The sequence below is a fragment of the Strongylocentrotus purpuratus genome, unplaced genomic scaffold, assembly GCF_000002235.5.
Source record: "Strongylocentrotus purpuratus isolate Spur 01 unplaced genomic scaffold, Spur_5.0 spur5_scaffold_16, whole genome shotgun sequence".
In the NCBI taxonomy this organism is placed as follows: Eukaryota; Metazoa; Echinodermata; class Echinoidea; order Camarodonta; family Strongylocentrotidae; genus Strongylocentrotus; species Strongylocentrotus purpuratus.
Genome location: NW_022145601.1, coordinates 30,451,095 through 30,469,761, shown reverse-complemented (window position 1 = coordinate 30,469,761; position 18,667 = coordinate 30,451,095). Strand labels below are relative to the sequence as shown.

At 38.1% G+C, this 18,667-nt stretch overlaps 1 protein-coding gene across 1 annotated transcript; it reads left to right on the top strand.

Moving 5' to 3' along the window:
• Positions 1 to 1,581: 1,581 nt before the first annotated feature.
• On the top strand, positions 1,582 to 7,211 carry LOC115924736 (insulin-like growth factor-binding protein complex acid labile subunit). Its single transcript, XM_030987518.1, has 2 exons — positions 1,582 to 4,116; positions 7,098 to 7,211. Exons 1-2 carry the CDS (start codon positions 1,582 to 1,584, stop codon positions 7,209 to 7,211), a joined length of 2,649 nt encoding a protein of 882 aa, XP_030843378.1.
• The last annotated feature ends 11,456 nt before the right edge of the window (positions 7,212 to 18,667 follow it).

Here is an 18,667-nt window from a genome sequence, read left to right as displayed (position 1 = left end):
TGGGGAAGTAGTCCGGCACTACATCACAATGACATTCCTGCTCCAGCCAATTTGAAGTGCTCATACTTACATGTATAGTGATTACAACTTTCAAAAAATCATAACTTTCTTATATTTATTCAGATTTAATGGAAACTTTCATCGGTTTGCTTCTCAAATTGTTCTGCTCTCGGTTAGAGTAGTTTTCTATTTGGGTTGGATTTCCCTTTAATAGCTGAATGAGATTATTTTTTTTTAAGGAAATGAAGGAACTATTCAGATGTATACAATTTACCAACAAGGATACAAACTTTTTTTTTAATTAGCTAATAGGCAGATTGGAAATTGGCCAAAAGGTTTTAATGAGGGCTGACAAAAACAAAATTATTGCAGTGTGTTGTAAAGTGGAGATGCCCCTGTGGAGAGTATTCCGCCCTTTTGTCTATTAACTTTCTGGATACACCACTGTATATACATCACAATCTGAGTCAGGTTCGGTTCCATTTAAAAATATATATACATATATATATATATATATATAGTGTAGTTGAGAAAAATGGCCACTTCAAGTATTAACAGATAATAATTGTTGACGCAATCAGTCCCTGTATTACACGAGAGTCCCAAAGAGGCCAATCAAATTGGTTCACTGCTGCTCAAATTATATTAAGTAGTTTAATCTATTAAAGAGTAACACATAATTTCTAGCATTATCGCATGTATCATAAGACATTTGTAGAGCACAAAGTTATGAGTCCTCGATTCTTTGATCCCATCAAGGTATTTCTAAGTACTTGGCAGATTTATCGCTGAAATACTGACATTTCAGTTTACCAAGATATTTTATCGTCAAACAGTTCAAACTGTCTACAAATTGCGACTTGTTATAGCTTCCCCCTTTAAAATTAGCATTTAAGTGGTCTGTTGGACATAATATTGTGCAAAATATTTGTTTTAATAGGCATCGAAACTGGACTGTAGTCTGACGAGAGAGTGATGGCTAAAAAAAAATGCGAAAAAAGTACTTTTCTGTATAAATAGATGCCACTTAAAATATTGATACATGCATGTATTTTCATAAGACTGTTCACCGATAAAAGTAAGTGGGTGTTTGTTAGTATGATTTGTACATGTATCTTTATCTCATATTCTTGTTTCTACAGATCATAACCACAGCTGAACACACAAACTTGAGGACGATCGAACAAAATCCTTTCGACAAGAACTCAGCGTTCTACACGGACCATCAAGGTGGAAGGCCACAAGCTGACATTCCCTTATGATCAAAGAAACAATGGCTGTACTTAGAACGACTGTCTAGTTTTCTGATCAATTGCTTTGGGACAGATCGCTTGGCAATTTTTGAGACACAAGGAATGACGCCATTGTCTTTTCTAGAGATTACGAAACTAGATGGTACACCCAACTTTAATTCATTTTGATTGACTAGAAATCACGATCAGTTTTAGAAAGGTAAATATAATTTTAAAAAGAATCAGTCTAGGTTTAGACGAGTCCTTCCATCTAATGACACAGTGGATGAGTGCAATGGAGATCACTGGACTGTTGTGGATCACCTGTATTCTAGCATCTTCATTAATGATGGATTCCATTGGACACACTGGAGCCGATACTGCAGATTTAAGAGGGGTACCGTGTCATTATGAAATAACCAGCGAAGGATTGAAAGCCATTTGTTCACACCGTAACCTAACAGCGGTACCTGCTAACCTCACTGATGATATTACCGTGTTAGTTCTCGCTTATAACCAACTGACCAACTTGACTAACAAATCTTTCAGTAACCTTCCTCCTTTGAGGTACCTATATCTCAAGTCGAACAATATAAGTACCATCGAGTCGGGTGCCTTTCAAGCTTTACCTGAGCTTTGTTTAATCTCGCTCACAAATAACAATTTGACATCTTTACCAACTAATATTTTCTCAAGGAATCAAAAGCTGCAAATTGTTGATCTCACAGCAAATCGATTTGTTAGTTTCCCTGGAAACGCATTGAATTCTGTGCCTTCGTTGACTCATCTGCGTTTGGGAAGGAATTTGTTGTCAAGCCTAAACTTTACAGGATGGAGAAGCAGAAACATGAGTTCGCTTGTATTGTCATCAAATCATTTTTCGTCCTTTCATGAAGACGATTTTCTTCCCCTCAAGGAGACAAGAATTATCCTGATATCATTCATCAAGAACAACCTCACCTCGCTACAGAGTGGTTTGTTCCAACATCTTGAGGGCGTACGAGAGATGCGCCTAATAGGCAATCAGATCCGCAATTTTAGCCTCCATTCGTTTCTAGGAATGTCCTCTTTGGAAACTCTTAATGTGGCAGCAAACGTGATTACAGTGATTGAATCGCTAGCCCCTCTACCAAATCAGACAAATGTGCTGCCTAACTTGACCTACCTGGACTTACAGGGTAACCGTATCCCTTCCATTCCCCCTTGTGCTTTATGGGGTTTGGGAAATCTTATCAGACTTGACATCCACCAGAGTCGCATAGACACGTTGCATAATGATTCATTTGAAGGACTCGAGTCACTGGAAATTCTTGACTTGACAGGAAACCATCTTTCCTATGTCACCAAAGATATGTTTTTATTTAGCCTGCGACTTCAATCCTTGGTGCTACCGAGTAATTGGTTCACGGAGCTGAGTCCAAAGCAGATTGGTGATACAGCATCACTAACCTCTCTTAATTTAGCGAGGTGCAGAATAACTAATCTCAAGCAGCAGCGCGGGGGTTGGAATCTGCAAAATGTACGATTCCTGGACATATCGCATAATCGACTTGTTCGCATTGACAAGAACTCCTTTTATGGAATGGCAAACCTCACAACTCTTAATGTATCTTACAACCAATTAACAACCATTGAAAATGGAGCTTTTGCATCCATTGGCCGTCTTCGGATTCTGAGTCTGTCTTATTTGTCTTATTTGGGTCAGGTATATAGTCCGTTCACGAATCTGAATGAGCTTGCAATACTGGACATGTCCCATACGTCAGTCGCATTATCGTATGAACTCTTTACAGGGTTGTCCAATCTTAGAAGATTGTATATGCGGGGATCAGGGCTAACAGCTTCCAGCTTCTGGGACTCCCATACTGAAGATCTTCCAGTGTTGTCCGCTCTATCAACGTTAGAACGTTTATACCTTAAAGGAAACAAACTGGAAAGTCTAAAACCGGGAACATTTCAAGGTCTCCAAAATCTACAGAATCTTGAAATGGATAGTTCTGACATCAGGTCCCTGAATGAGGATATTTTCATGAATCTGACATCGTTACATTTCCTGTCCATTAATGAAAATCACATCGCAGAACTGACATCTCGACACCTCGCCGATCTCAGCTCGTTGGTGGGTGTTTCTATAAAAAGCAACGAGATCAAAGGCTTAGCTGCAGATGTATTCGCAAATAACCCAAAGCTGTCCTATCTGTATATATCCCACAACCATCTAACCACGATCAAAGAGGGTACAGTTCTATCTAGGCAGAAATTGGATGTCTCCAACAATCCTTTCAGTTGTAACTGTGAGTTAAGATGGTTTGTGGATTGGATTGACAAAGTCAAAGTATCTATTATCCATCCTGACCGAACGAACTGTTCATCTGCTTCTCTAGCACCATTTAAGAATCAGCCCATTCTTGCATTTGATCCCACCGAGGTCTGCGGAACTAAAGTCTGGGTCTACATCATCACGACCTTTGTCATTGTCACCTGTCTCATGGTCTGTGTTGTGGCTTATCAAAGAAGATGGTTGATCAATTACAATTTATTCCATCTGAAATTAGTCTTTCTTGGCAGACGGGACGACCACGACGGACGAGAGAGGCTCGATTACGAGTACGACATCAACCTCGCGTTCCACGACGATGACGAACAGTGGGTGAGAGCGACGATGAAACCAGGACTCGAAGAACGACTGCCTGATTTCGATAGGATCGTGTGCGGAGATGACGACCTTCCGCTTGGAATGTACTACATTGAGGCCATCACCGAAGTCTTCGAGCAAAGTTATAAAAGCATCCTGATCGTGAGCAATAGAGCCGTAGACAATCACTCGTTCATCAGCAAACTCCGTCTCGCGGTTGACCAAATGAATGAGGTCGAGCTAGAAAAGGTAATTTTGATATTCAGGGAAGACATTCCTGATGGGCGTTTACCATATCTTGTAAGGCTGTTCCTCAGTAAGAACAAACCATATTTTCGATGGTCAGAAAATGAATATGGACAAAAGACAATGTGGGAGAAACTAGTAAGGGAACTAGGATATAACAAGAAAATGAATGATATCTTACCTATCTGAATGTGGTTTGGAATGTACAAATAAATTCGTGATGTTGTATTTCGTTTAATTCAATGTCACTGTTCAAGTCTGAAGAAGTGATCAGCAATATGGCACGAAGTTACTGAAGCGGGGATGGAGCATGTCTTGAACCATTCACGCTTCTTGAATGGCAAAGACCTCTAAACACGTGTAAATAATCAGCCCCTGGATAAGACATGATCCCTTTAATATCAGGTCTATCAAAAAAACCTCAGAAGGCATAACAATATATGCTAAAGGTCATGAACTTAATATTGGATACGGGTAACATACCTTCCAGTCTGAAACACTCTATCCTAATACATGTGTTAAAACAAGAAAAGGACCCCGAAAATGTATCGTCGTACCGACCCATAGCACTTACCTCATGTTTTGCCAAGATACTACAACGAATTGTAAAGAATAGACTCCAATGGTATGTAGGAAAGAAAAATATTTCCCTCCCTTCATGACTGGATTTTGTAGTAAACGTTGTGTAAAGGATAACATTGTACGTTTTAAAGGAATGCCTTCCAAAGAAGTTAGAATTTCTTCATAATTATCTTTAAGGGCGAACTTTTCAGGTACAAATATGGAGGAAAAAAAGAGTCAAAATTACATGAAATGCACAATAGCCTCTCTCAAGGGAGTGTCATAAGTCCTATACAGTGCGTTCCAGAAAAAACGAAACAGAGAATTATCGATTTTTTTTATCATAACTTAATCACAATTATAATTAATTAATGACACATATTTGTGAAGCTTAGATCCTCCTCTTTCATTGATGGAGAGCAACTCATATGATGCACATTTCACGCATGAGCGATTAAAAACAATTTGAATAGAGGAAACCAAAAAGTAATTTGGCGGGCGGTATCTGAATTTCAAAGAGAAAATCATATTTCTAGTTCAGTTTCTGCCTTTCATATGACACCTCAATCTGGAAAATTGAGCTAGGAATAGCAAAGTTCTGTTTGTTTAAAGTAATGCTTGTATTTCCATAATTTCATTAAACGAATTCGTTTTCACTGGATGCCTGCATGCCGTAGCAATAAGCAGAATTGACAAAAGACTTATCTCCGTTTCGTTGAAGATAAGCCATAGAGAAAAAAAACCTCATGCATGGCCGATTGTTAACGAAACGGAGTTAAGTCTTTTGTCAATTCCGCTTATTGCTACGTCAGGCAGCCAGTGAAAACGAATTCGTTTAATGAAACTATGGAAATGCAAGCATTACTTTAAACAAACAGAACTTTTTTATTCCTAGCTCACTTTTCCTATTGTATAATATCACGATGAGTGAGTGATATTCCAACGGACGAGTTAATCACGACATTAAGCTGATGACTGTATTATCTGGATGTCAGGTAATAACATAGACATTATTTCATACAGAATACAGTGCTTATAGTCAGGTCAAGATATGGTTTGACCCCAAAAAAATTACAAAAAAAGGTTTGTCAACGGTTTCTAGTAGTATTCGACCTCAGGAATAACATACTAAAAGTAGACCAAAATCGAAGGTTCGGAAAGCTGTTTTTTCAAGATGGCGTCCAAGATGGCCGCCGATACCTACAAATGGCCGTAAATCACTTATTATCCATCCTAGAGACATCATTTTGGTGTCTATCCCATGGTTTCGGGGGTCAGAGAATCCATTGGGACAAGTAAGAATGGTTTGTGATGGTCTACGAAACCCGAAAATCCAAGAGGGCGTCCAAAATGGCAGCTATAACATAAAATGGCCATAAGTACTTATTATCCATCCGAGAAACATAATTGGGGTGTCTATGCTATGGTTTTCGGGGTCATAGAATCCATTAGGATAAGTTAGAACGTTAAGCAGTGGTTTAGGAAACTATGAAATCCAATATGGCGTCCAAAGGGCCACAAAACCACTAAGATTTCTCAATAGAGGGCGCACTTTATAAACAGGAAATGAACTTATAATGTTTCTCTCTCACCCTTAGGCTCATGGTGTCACCCACCTCCCCCTCCCCCCCCCCCCCCCCAGAAAAAGGGTCAATTCAACTATTGACAGGTCATTGTCAACACTAGGGGAGGGGAGTGACAATGACAAAGTAACAACTTAATAATAATATCTAGACACACATTCATACTACCCACCCACCATACGATTTAAAATGTTAAAACCTCGTGTTGTTCATGTCATCTTATAGCGAATGGGCATTCTGCCCACGTCGCTGGTGTGTATTGTCATTAATTGACGGCCCTCCACCATAGTCGTCAAAAACTACATTTGCAGAACCATATAGTGGGGGGGGGGGGGTTGTGAAATGAGCATATGGTTGTGCTATATATTCTACCATAGCTGCCTCCTGTCTTCCATGGTATCCGATGCACCAAGGAACCACCATCATACTGTTCTGTGTTCTTTCACGGCTTCACTCGACATATTTTACTTGCATGATCAGTAATAGCATGAGCTATCTGAGGCTTTTCAGCCCTCCGAAAGACATTCCTAGCCTCGAAAAGTGCAGGTCGGAACGGACTGAGCTCAAAGCTCATCGCCTCTGCTACTTAAAGCTCCCTTGTTTTTTAAACTACCAGGAACTGTTGAAACAGCAAAGCAAAGCAGCATTTATGGTTTGTTCAGGTACAATTCTTACTCTCGAAATCTCTCCCAGAGTCGTAGCTTTGTCTTTCCTTTTGAACGAGACTGTCAAAACAGCATTTTGGAAGGCCGCTGAGCTATAATCATTGATGTACCCCCAGAATAGCCCACTGAAAGGGATTGACTGCAATTAGGTTGTTTCCAAACCTTCATGATTTAGCTGGAAGCAATCGGTACCCTGATGAAAGGAACTGGACTTCGTAAAATCCTTGGAACAGATAGCAGGGAACTATACTTCCATTCTTGCCAAGGCTCCAAAGGTGTAGAATTGTAAGCAGTTGGAAGAGGACCTGGGTACGTGATCTGTGCTCACACCTACTTTTTCTGGATGCCTACACCGATTGTGATCCGACTTCCCAAATATTCGGAATAGGAAAGAAAGCAGTCTTCCAGAAGCTTGTGAAATGCAACCTCACTTTGGAATCCTGTGCTATATAGTACTTTCCTTCTACCAAGTCAGCCAAAGTAACTAACTTAGAGAAATTTGGTATCAAAGCAATATGTCTGTCCTGTTTGGTGACCGCTTTAATGACTCAGTTGCATCATTACGATACAATTTTTCTCGAAGTAAAGCCCATGTTTAGGGATTTTTGGTTAAAAAGTAACCCATTAGAGCGGCAAACTCCCATATGTCTCAATATGTGAGTACCCCCCCCCCCCCCTCCCGAGCTACCAAGTCATGGCATCGATGGAGAGTTAGAATATATGGACGTCACGTACAGACTGGGGCTGGAAATTAGAGGACAATCATCTGGTTCCACTGATGTCAAATACGGAGGCTGCACCTGCCACCTAGTAATCTTCTTAAGCTGATTCATTGCGACTTCTTTACTGCTTGTAGCACACCTCACTACATGCAGAGGTTACGGACTACACGTAACAGAGTGTTGTGTGGACCTTGCCAACTTGATGTATGCCACAATCCATATAACGAGTCACTTGATATAAGCAGAAGATGATTTTTCCTTACTAAAGTACATTCCTCATCAAAATGAAGAACGTGAAGATCTGCATGTGTATTCGCTATAAGATGACATGAACAACATGAGGTTTTAAAGGGAGTCACGCGTCAGTTTCCATGTGCAGAAGGCCATAATTTGCTGACACCAGACTTGGTGGAAATACCATTAACGGCAAATCCGCACACAGCAAACCCGTAGGCCAGTCAAGAATTCCCCCCTTATCTCTCGGAGAATACTCGAGACTAGTTCGGGTGAGGGGAAAGCAAAGCATTATATAAGGTCTAATGGTCATACAACTGAAGGCTAACCCTGGTGATTGACAACACCTCGTCGGCCGAGGGGCAGAATGGCGTTAGCGACTCGCAAACTAATTTTCAAATTATCCGCATTTAAACATTTGTTTTATATTTAAACTTCTTTCCGTCCTGAAAATTGGTTTAAATCATAAAAGACTAAAAGAAATGTTGTAGTACAACACGGCCACAATTATTTTCTGGACAATAACTCAGTTTTATAAAAACGCCCTTCTGCTTAAAGTTTCATTATTGATCTAAAATTCGAGCTAACGCCCTTCTGCCAGCCAGGCGACGACCTGTTATTGGGTAAACACCCGAACGGTGTCGAATTCCCCATAAGAGCTGACTACTGAGTGTCTTTAAACATTTTTAATTGTATGGTAGGTATTATGAATGTGTGTCTAGATATCATTATTAGTTGTTACTTTGGCTTTGTATTCCTGAGGTCGAATACTACTAGAAACCGTTGAAAAACCTTTTGTTGCAATTTTTTCGGGGTTGGGGTGTTTTTTTTTACCGTATATTGACCTGACTATTATCACTTTGTATGCACATAAACAATTTGTTCCTATTATTAATATGGAGGCCGATAGAAGCTAATTTTGTTCTCCCTTTTTTTTGTGTGTACGTCTACACATTCTGAGATTGAGCACCAAGTAGTAAACCCTGCAACTGTGGGTAAAAAAGCAAATAACTATTCTACAAATATGTATATAATGTCTAAGCAAGTACAGTATGATTGGAAAGTCTTTGAATCAATTTATACGTGTGTGTATCCATAACACAACATGAAACTACAAGTAGATTTAATTTCATTGACAGCTTGAAAAGAGACCACACCTTTGTAGATCGTAATATTAGATTTGGGTTGTGAAGCCTATGATAGTGCGGCTCCAAGTATAAATAAATCACTTGACTCCATTCAATATCAAGCCTTGAGAATTTGTGCGGGAGCTCTTCCCCTTCAATCATTAAGCCCCTTTCACACCGGGCCATGCGTAGAGTTGCGTAGTGTTGGGTACCGACTACGCCGAGCGTACTCTGCCCTACGCTAGCCTACGTAACTAGATGCAATACAAGCAGAACTAGGTATGCCCTTAAGCCCCTTTCACCGGATCTGCGTAGAGTACGTTGAGTAGTATGGCCTACCGACTACGCCGAAATTAGGCTGCGTATTCATGAAAAAAAATGTTGCTTCGATCGGCCTAGTCACTGCGTAAGTTATGCGTAGGCTAGCGTACGATTAATTGCGTTTGGTTACGAACCATGTGCATATAGGCACCGCGTACGTACGGCGTATGCAATTGGCGTACCTACGCGTATGATTGTGTATAACAAGCGTAGGGTTGCGTACATTTACGTAGGCCTGGCGTACAGGTTTGCTTACGGTTGCCGCGGTTGCGTGCGGTTGATTACTGTGTGCGCAAGCTTTTATTGCTTCGTCGGACTGGCGTAGGGTAGCGTACTATTGCGTAGGATTGGCGTACTGTAGCTTAGTGCTGCGTAGACTTACGTATAAGACGCGTGCTTTCTGCGTTTAGTGTCTATACGCCGAATGAACGCCCCAAAATTTAACATTTTATCTTCATCTTTTTGTGTCAATCTCGAGTACCCCTTTGCGTCCCTCAATGTGTAGGGCAGCGTACGCTCGGCGTAGTCGGTACGCAACACTACACAACTCTACGCATGGGTCGCTGTGAAAGGGTCTTTAGACTTAAAAAGACAAATGTTGGCAGCCAGATTCACGCAAAAGATTGTCATGCATCGAGATCACCCTGTCACATTAAACGTTAAGCCAAGCTGCCGAATGGAAGCATCACAAGAATACCAAGAAAAGGAGTAATGGAAGAGAGGAAAAGGGCGAATGAAATCATAAAAAAGAGTAACCTTGATACCAAGAAACTATCCAGAAATGGCAAGAAATAGAGAGAAATGTGCGTAACTATGTGCTGTGTGTGTGTGTGAAAGAAAGATAGAAAGATAAAGAGAGCGGAGAGGGGTATTTAGGTTGAAGAGAGAATTGCAATAGACATACTTACCACCCCAACCACCCAACCTCAGCCCCTTCGTATCAGGGGAACTCAGATTTGGCTTGGACGAGGGTGTGCCTACCCATTATTAAGGGTCATTTGGGGGATTTTTCTCGAAATAAAGACCAATTTTTAACAATTTTCGGGTGTTTGCCATGCAAACACACGGACTTTTTTTATCATAAAAAAAAAACATGTTTAGGGATATTTTTGTTAAAAATGGCACCCGTGTTAAGGGATTCTTTTTGTCAAGAAGTGACCCATTAGAGCGGCACATCCCCGTAGGTCTTAATATGTGAGTATCCCCCCCCCCCCCCCCGGGCCACGCATCTTAAAAGGACAGCTACGATTAATCTGGATTGATTGCAAGTCTGCAGTCAATCTCAAACTTGCAAAATCTCGTAAATTGGAAATATGAATCAGCGACGAAGACATGTTGAGTTTTAACAAAAAGAGAGGGGGAGGTACAAATCCGAAAACTTTCGGACCAGTAAAAAATATAGTTGTCTGATTTGATTTCTCAGAGGACCTTTTCGGCGGAAAATATGACAAGGAATGCCAATTTTTGTTTTACTTTATCGTATGGGACATTATGGGCATGGGACATCCACAGAGGCGGCGCTCCCGGGGGGCAGGGGTACAGTGCCCTCCCACTTTTTCAAGTACCCTAAAAGTGCCCCTTTTTGCATAGGAAAATTGCCCCTTTAACTTTGTAAGAAGTGCCCCTTTTTACATGGGAAAAGTGCCCCTTTTAATTTGATAAGTGCCCCTATTCATTTTCTAAAGTGCCCTTCCCCTTTCCAAATCTGGTAAGTGCCCCTTTTATTTTGACACGTTTGACAAATTCCCATTTCCTTTGCAATAAGTGTCCATTTTCTATTCTCATAGGTGCCTTTTTTAATCTTTAGTAAGTTCCCCTTTTCAGGTACGAGAAGCGCCTTTTTTCACTTTTGATAGGCGCCCCCTTCACCTCTGATGATTGCCAATTCAATTCTAAGAGGTTCATCTTTTTCTTTGACAAGTTCCCCTTTACCTTTGTAAAAAAGTGCCCCTTCCCCTTTTAATAACTACTCCTTTTTAACTTGGATAAGCGCACCTTATATTTTCTCACGTGCCCCCTTTCCTTTTTAATTAGTGCCCTTTTTTCTTATGATAAGTGCGCCAATTTAAAAAGAGCCCGTTTCCCTTCTCATACTACCCTTTTCATCTTTGATAAGTACCCCGTTTATTTTAACATGTGCCTCTTTTTCTTTTTAATAAGAGCCACTTCCCCCTCTTCCTAAAAGTCCCTTTTCATTCTCATAAGTGCCTCTTTTCATGTATAGTCAGTGGACCTTTTCAGATGCGATAAGTGCCCCTTTTCACCTCTGATAATTACCCTTTGAACAATGATATGTGCCCCTTTTTCCTTTCTAATTATAAATGCCCCTATCAAAATCTGACTAGGCGTTGTGGCGTGCGCCTGTAATCCAGCTAACAGTCGAAGTTACAAACTGATTCAGGCGAGGACGTAGGTTCGAAAGTGAGTCACGTCTTTCGGATGGTGACGTTTAAAGGTCGGTCCCCAGACGTAAATAATCACATCTGATTGATACACGTCTATAAAAACCCAAGACACACACACACACATACACACACACACATTGATGGGTGCCTTTTCATCCCTGGTGCATGCCTCTTATCGTAGGCGTAAGAAGTGCCCCATTTTCACCTCTGATAATTAGCTTTGTACTTTGACACGTGCTCCTTTTCTTTTCAAATAAGTTTTCTTTTCGATAAGTGTCCCCTTTTCCTCTCATCATTAAATGTGCCCCTAATTTCAAGCAACTAAGAGCGATTTCCCCAAAGCTCGCTCGTAGTTTTATACATTATAATTATGTAACTTATCAAAGGTCTGTTCAGTCTTCCGTCATGAGAATGTAAATATAACCTTGTCAGGATTGGGGTTTTCCTCTTTATAAGATGTAATTTTTCACACTGCGACCTCACAAATCTTTAAAAATTTCTTCGCTCGCTCGCAAATGAATTTTCAGACCATCACACCCAACTGCAAAGCATTATGCTTAAGCAATATCTTGTGCTGTGTACAAAGTGAAACAAATATTAAAATCATCCCTGATAATGTAATCACAATGTAAGGGTATATACCGATGTCTAAAAAGTTGTATATTTTCGCTTTGACATTTCCCCTTAAAGGTGCCCTTTTTTCTCTAGAAAGTGCCCTTTTTGTTGGTGCCCCCCTCCCCCCACTTTGGAAGTCGCTCCGCCGCCTCTGGACATCCAGGTATATCCCTTGAACCCCCCCCCCCCCCCTTCGATCTGCCACGGCAACCCAGCGACTGGCACAGAGACGACTACTCATCTGATTGAAAGGATCAGTTTTCTTCTTGTTTTGTTACACTCAAGATCTCAATGAATCAAATCAAATCAATACAAACACAATCCGATCCAATATTTATAACACAGGCTCCCTCTCTCTCTCTCTTTCTCTCCCTCCCTCACTTTTCTATCTTCCCCCTTCCCTCCCTTCTTCTCCCTCTCTCTCTCTCTCTCTCCTTCCCTTCTTCTCTCGTTATTTCCCTTTCTTCTCTCTCTTTCTCTTCCTTCCCCTCTCTTTTTCCCTCCCCCTCTCCCCATTTTCACTACCTCGGAAATACTCTTCCACCCATCCCCTTTCACTGAAGCTCATTTAATCATTACAAAACACTAAGAAATGATACACATGGGCCTTCTATAACCTCCTTTTTCAATGTGCGCATTAAGAAGCAATATTTAATTCAATTTGGGCTACAATGATAAGCTTGATGTTTACTTTATTGATGCATTTACAAAACATCACAAAGACATAGAGCATAACATATTAATTCGCATTGTGATTTCATAAACTTTCCAAAGCAGCTATTAATATTATAAAACGATCATTAAAAAAAATCAACCCTTAGTATTTTTACACTTCTGTCACAAGTTTTAAAAAAAAGGATACATCTCACATTTTATTTAAATTGTCCCAAATAAAAAAAAAGGAAAGGAAAGTTGTATAAAATGGCGTTTCAAGCAAGAGAACAGATCCAAATTTCGTATTTTCTCTTAAAAATTGTGATATTTGGAACTTATATCCCCTATTTCTTTGGTGTTGAGGCGGCTGTTTTGAATGCCTGGGATGCATATCGACCACAAGTCAAAAGGGCGTAACTCATAATGTCATTCTACCAATGATTTAAGTCCTTTTCGCACTGAACAGGCGATATATAGGAGGTATCTTGTTACATAACAAATGATTTTTTACGAAACAACCCTGTGAAAATAAGGTTACATAAGATGTCTCTGAATGGTCGATTACTACCTGTAACCTTTACTGGCAAGCAGAGCCTGGTAGGGGGCAGGGGGAGGGGGGGGGGGGTAATAAAACATGGATATCACATTCTCTTTTTTGTGGGAGGACAGTCTACACATTTGGAAGATTTACATGCTGATCCAATAAGCAATATTAATTGCACACATTTTCACAGCAATTTTTTTTCCTTCTTCTATAAACACCACAATCATTTATTTCATCATTACATGAAACCAGCTTTATATATGCTTCGATATCACAATTTATTTTTTATTTTTGTAATTTCTTAATGAATAAGTTCTGATTAATTTGATAATGTTGGTGATCTATATGTACACATATTGGCTCATTCTAATGGGCGAAGCGTACATTATAGTCAATGATCACTATAATGATTACAAGAATTTATTTATTAAGACAACAAGACTTCATTCATGCCATGCTTATTTCTACATCTAAAACATATACCTGGAAGCGATTCGAGTTATTTGACACTATCATCCTATTTACAAACTGGTACAGAAGGAAATTACCTATATTACAGCGAAATTAAGCTATGCAAAATTAAATTGTAATATGACAGAATTTTAACTTTGTATTTTTTTAATATTAAGACTACCATACAGCAAACACTGCACACAATTATTATTTTTCAATCCACCATAAATTTGATTGATAACAAATAATGTCATGCAGTAAAAACTCTAGGAACATTCCGATTTAAAAATACAAAATGAATTGATTCATCAATAATCATTCAAACAATTATACAAGTTTAGTATTACCTACTGTTTGAGATTCAGAATCACATATCAAAAAATTATGATTTTGCAACCCATACTTGAGTTTTCCATAAAGAAAACAATTAATTCACTCACATTATTTCATGGTTTCCTCCAAAAACAATTCCAAAAACGATATAGATGTTGAAATTTACCCTTTTTTTAAATCTAGGCAAGATTTGTTTTCAAATACCCCGCAGAAAAATAATATATGATGTACTTTTCAAATACTTAGTTCATAAATCACAGTTACTCTTCAGCCCAAATTTGAAATTGTATACATGAACATGTATCACTAAAATTGCCCACAATTTTTTTTTCTCACTTGTTTCCAACTTAACTGCTGGCAGGCTATAAAGAAGAAATGATTACAAACATATGAAATGAGGAATGAAGGTTAAATGAGAATGATAAGAAAAAAAGAGAAGAACTTATCCCATACAGTCCTAACAATTTTCAAGATTTCACCCTTTTGGGCAATTTCAATTTCAATGTCTTAATTTTGTAAATTGCTCTGACTACTGCAACCATAAAAAATACACTTAATTTGGTATCACAATTGCAAGCAAGCACTGGCAACTTATTGAAATATTGTTGACCACAACACAGCAGTACGTGAAACTTAAATTAATATCATTTCTAACACTGAATACATAATGAATACAACACAAATTCATCAATAAGTACTTTAATCTAAAACTTGAATACTCTACACAGAATACAATATTACCCTGAAATAAAAAAAAAGGGGGGGGGTACTTACATATTAGGACATCCGGGGGGGGGGGTGCCGCTCTAATGGGTCACTTTTTCACAAAAAATCCCTAAACATGGGTCCCACTTTTAACAAAAATACCATTAAAAATGGATCTGTTTTTTTTCAAAATTAATAAAAAATGAAAAAACACACGAAACTTTTTGGAAAAAAGGGTCTTCGTTTGAGAAAAATGACCCCTTATAATGGGTAGGGGTTACGAGGTTCGAGCGGCACATCCAAATCCACGTCCAAACCAAACCGGAGTATCCCCCCAGGGTTTACACTTACAAAATTATCAAGCATCTGATATCATTATCTCCGGAGGCAAAATATGATTTGTTTGTTTGTTTGATTTGGATGCGAACATATTTTCAGATTCGTTCTTTAAATGATGGAATAGAATTTTAACTGACCCACACTTCGAAAAAATGATGTGGATATAATACTGATATTTGACGGCAATTTCCACCACATTACTTCATAGCCTATACATACATATGTACATGTAAGTGTATGAACACACTTTGACTGCACATACAGTACATACATTGTTACATCAAAAATGTTGCTTGTGTGCAAACAAAGACAAAAACAGTTAAAATATGTAAGGAAATTTGAAGCTATAATGAAAAAATTTGATTAAGGCACATTTGTTGCACAGGACCTAAAAGAATTTTTTTTTGACAAAGACAAATCAGTATATATGTAAACTTGCTCAACTTGTATGTAATTATACTTCAAAGTATCCAAGCATAATTACAATGATAATTCTGTGTCATTTTCAAAAAGAAATCATTCAGACTTAAACCAAACGTGATATAGACACAAAGTGAATGTATGAGTGTGGGGTACTTAACGATTAAGATCAAGTTTAAAATGGAGAAGAAACAAAGTAATTTTGATTTTAAAATTTAAAAAAATACATTTAAAAAAAAGATAAAACAAAATGTGCAAATGTACAATTTTAAGATCCATAAGATGTAAGAATATATGAAATGTGTGATGTACATGTACATACTGTATACCAAGCCTTTATCACCGGCCAGTACATAACTGGATTGGCTCATTTCTATGGTACTGTAGCGTCAAAGGGAAAATAAAGGGCACAGCCAGGGAAAATTGTAGGAAGAAAATTTAATTAACATGCCAATGGCCAAGCTTGGTGAATACAACTGCTAAGATAGTACTTCATTTCATTGCTTAAACTATCTAACTATACTTACAGCTAATAGAACATTTTTACACTTTCAGAAATCTTATTTCAGTGATTCTAAAAATCTACTTGTAATTTTTTTTAAGGGTCATGAAATATCAAAGAGAGTTTACATGTACACAAAACTTGTGTTTCTAACACTTGATTTGTGGATAATAAATAAGACTTAAAAGCCCAAGCATATCTACAATTTTCAATTTAAAAATGTTAACCTTGCAAATATTTACAAACAATATACATGTAAATCCTTATTGCAGAATTTAATTTCTTATCAAAGAACACACAATTTGAATCAGTAAAGATAAAGAAAACATGATGCCCATATGCATATAGCCATGAATATTCATCAGGGTTTCAGTGCTTTCAAGGAAAATATGATGATATACACGGGGAGAGGGGAAGGCGGATTCAAACTTAAATCCCTCATAAAATGATTAAATAGTTGTATCAAAATTTGATCCAGGATTTGTTTACAGAAGCTAATACAAAGAAATTCAGTTAAGTAGAATTTAAGCAACGTGTACTGACAGAATTTGAACCATATTTCTCTCCACTATATTTGACATTGTACACAAATCAATTTCAAATACAAACAAAAATAACACAACTTATCATAGAACTAAGTGGATTAATGCCCTTTTGGCTCTAAACAGACATGCTGTATACAGATCGGTAGGCATTCAGTCACACACTGTTACAACCATTAACTGTCAGTCATTTGTTAGCTGTAATTAACAAACAGTACTTACATTCACATGTATTTATTATTTATGAAATGCATGTGAATGAAGCTGAATAAGAAAAGATACTGTGCCTGTGTCATGTATGCTATACAGTACTGACAAATCAATCCTTCAGCTCGATTGCTTAAGGATCAATCTCCCTCTTCTTGCCAATGAAATAATAATTTGCAGAAAAAACATATCCTTATGACTTATGAGACATTATCACATAAAATTGTCTCCTAAAACTATACGAGTCATTTAAATAGTTAAGGATGAAAAAGAGGACAAAAAATTGTTTCCTATCAAGACCTGACGGAAGTTGACCTAGAGTTAAATTATGCACGGGTATGTGTGTACATTTGCGTCAAATTAGTCATCTCATAAGTTGCTTTTACTGTTATTCAGAGTGCATTTAAAATACCAATATTTTGTTAGGGAAAAAAGCTTTATATCTTTGATACAGAAAATACCAACATGGCACCCCCAACATACAGTGCAAAGTACATTTTGGGCGATTGTTCTCTCTAAAGACTTGTTGAAATACCACCCAATGCATATGATTAAGAATAGAATTGGTACCATACTCGACCTTTGTGATGGGGCTTTCATTTTGATTGAGAGTCTGAGACTGTGTTCTTACAAGGCTTACAAAGCATTCAATAGCGACTTATACACGCAAAGTCTCGTTCACATATATGGTGTGATAAAGCAAATGGAGCAAATTATATAGTGCATGCATTTCACATATATGTATCTCTATAATACACAGGTTAAAAAAGTGAGTATGTCTAGCACCTTCTTTAAAAATAAATAGTTATTACTTCATCCCTATCTGCAGGTCATTTACACATTAAAAAAAAAAGCCATATTCCATCAAATCAAATGTGAACATGCATTTACATGTACACACAGGTTGTGTGTAATAAACAATCAGAGAATTGTACGTGATGTTAGTATAGTTTATGACAGACAGCATGAAGTAGCTTGTGGGATGGTGATGTTTTCTTATCAATGACTGATAACTCAAGAATTTCACTTAGCCAATGTTGTCTGTTTGGAGCTAAAAGGGCGTTAACTCATACACTTTGACACCCTTCTGGCTCTGAACAGATAATATATCTATGATGTTATTGCTCGACTCTGGGAGTGTTTCACAAAGACTAAGATCAAATTTAAGTTGGACTTGACTATGGCAGGCCGTTCATGCCACTGTCTGCTCTCACCATTTACTGGCATCGGTTTCTCAAGGGACGTACAAATCATGGTCACAAATCTACAGAAGTTACAATTTTCTTCCTTCAATAATGAAAGAGAAAAAAATTATTATTAAAGGAAAAAATATAATCTACAGATCAGAGTGGTGAGAGCAACCAGTGGCATGGTTGATCTGCCATAGTTAAGTCCAACTTAAAGTTGATCTTAGTATTTGTGAAACATCCCCCTGATATGAAAATTCTATCAATAAATGATAACTTAAGAATTTAATGTGATCAAGATTGTTTATCATTGATGTCATTGTTTTTCAGATATGACGTGGGAATTCCATGTCTGTGACACGAGATGTAATTTGAAAGAAGAATGAAGGACTTTGGACTTTCATGACAAACACTTCATGGTAGATGTAACCTCAA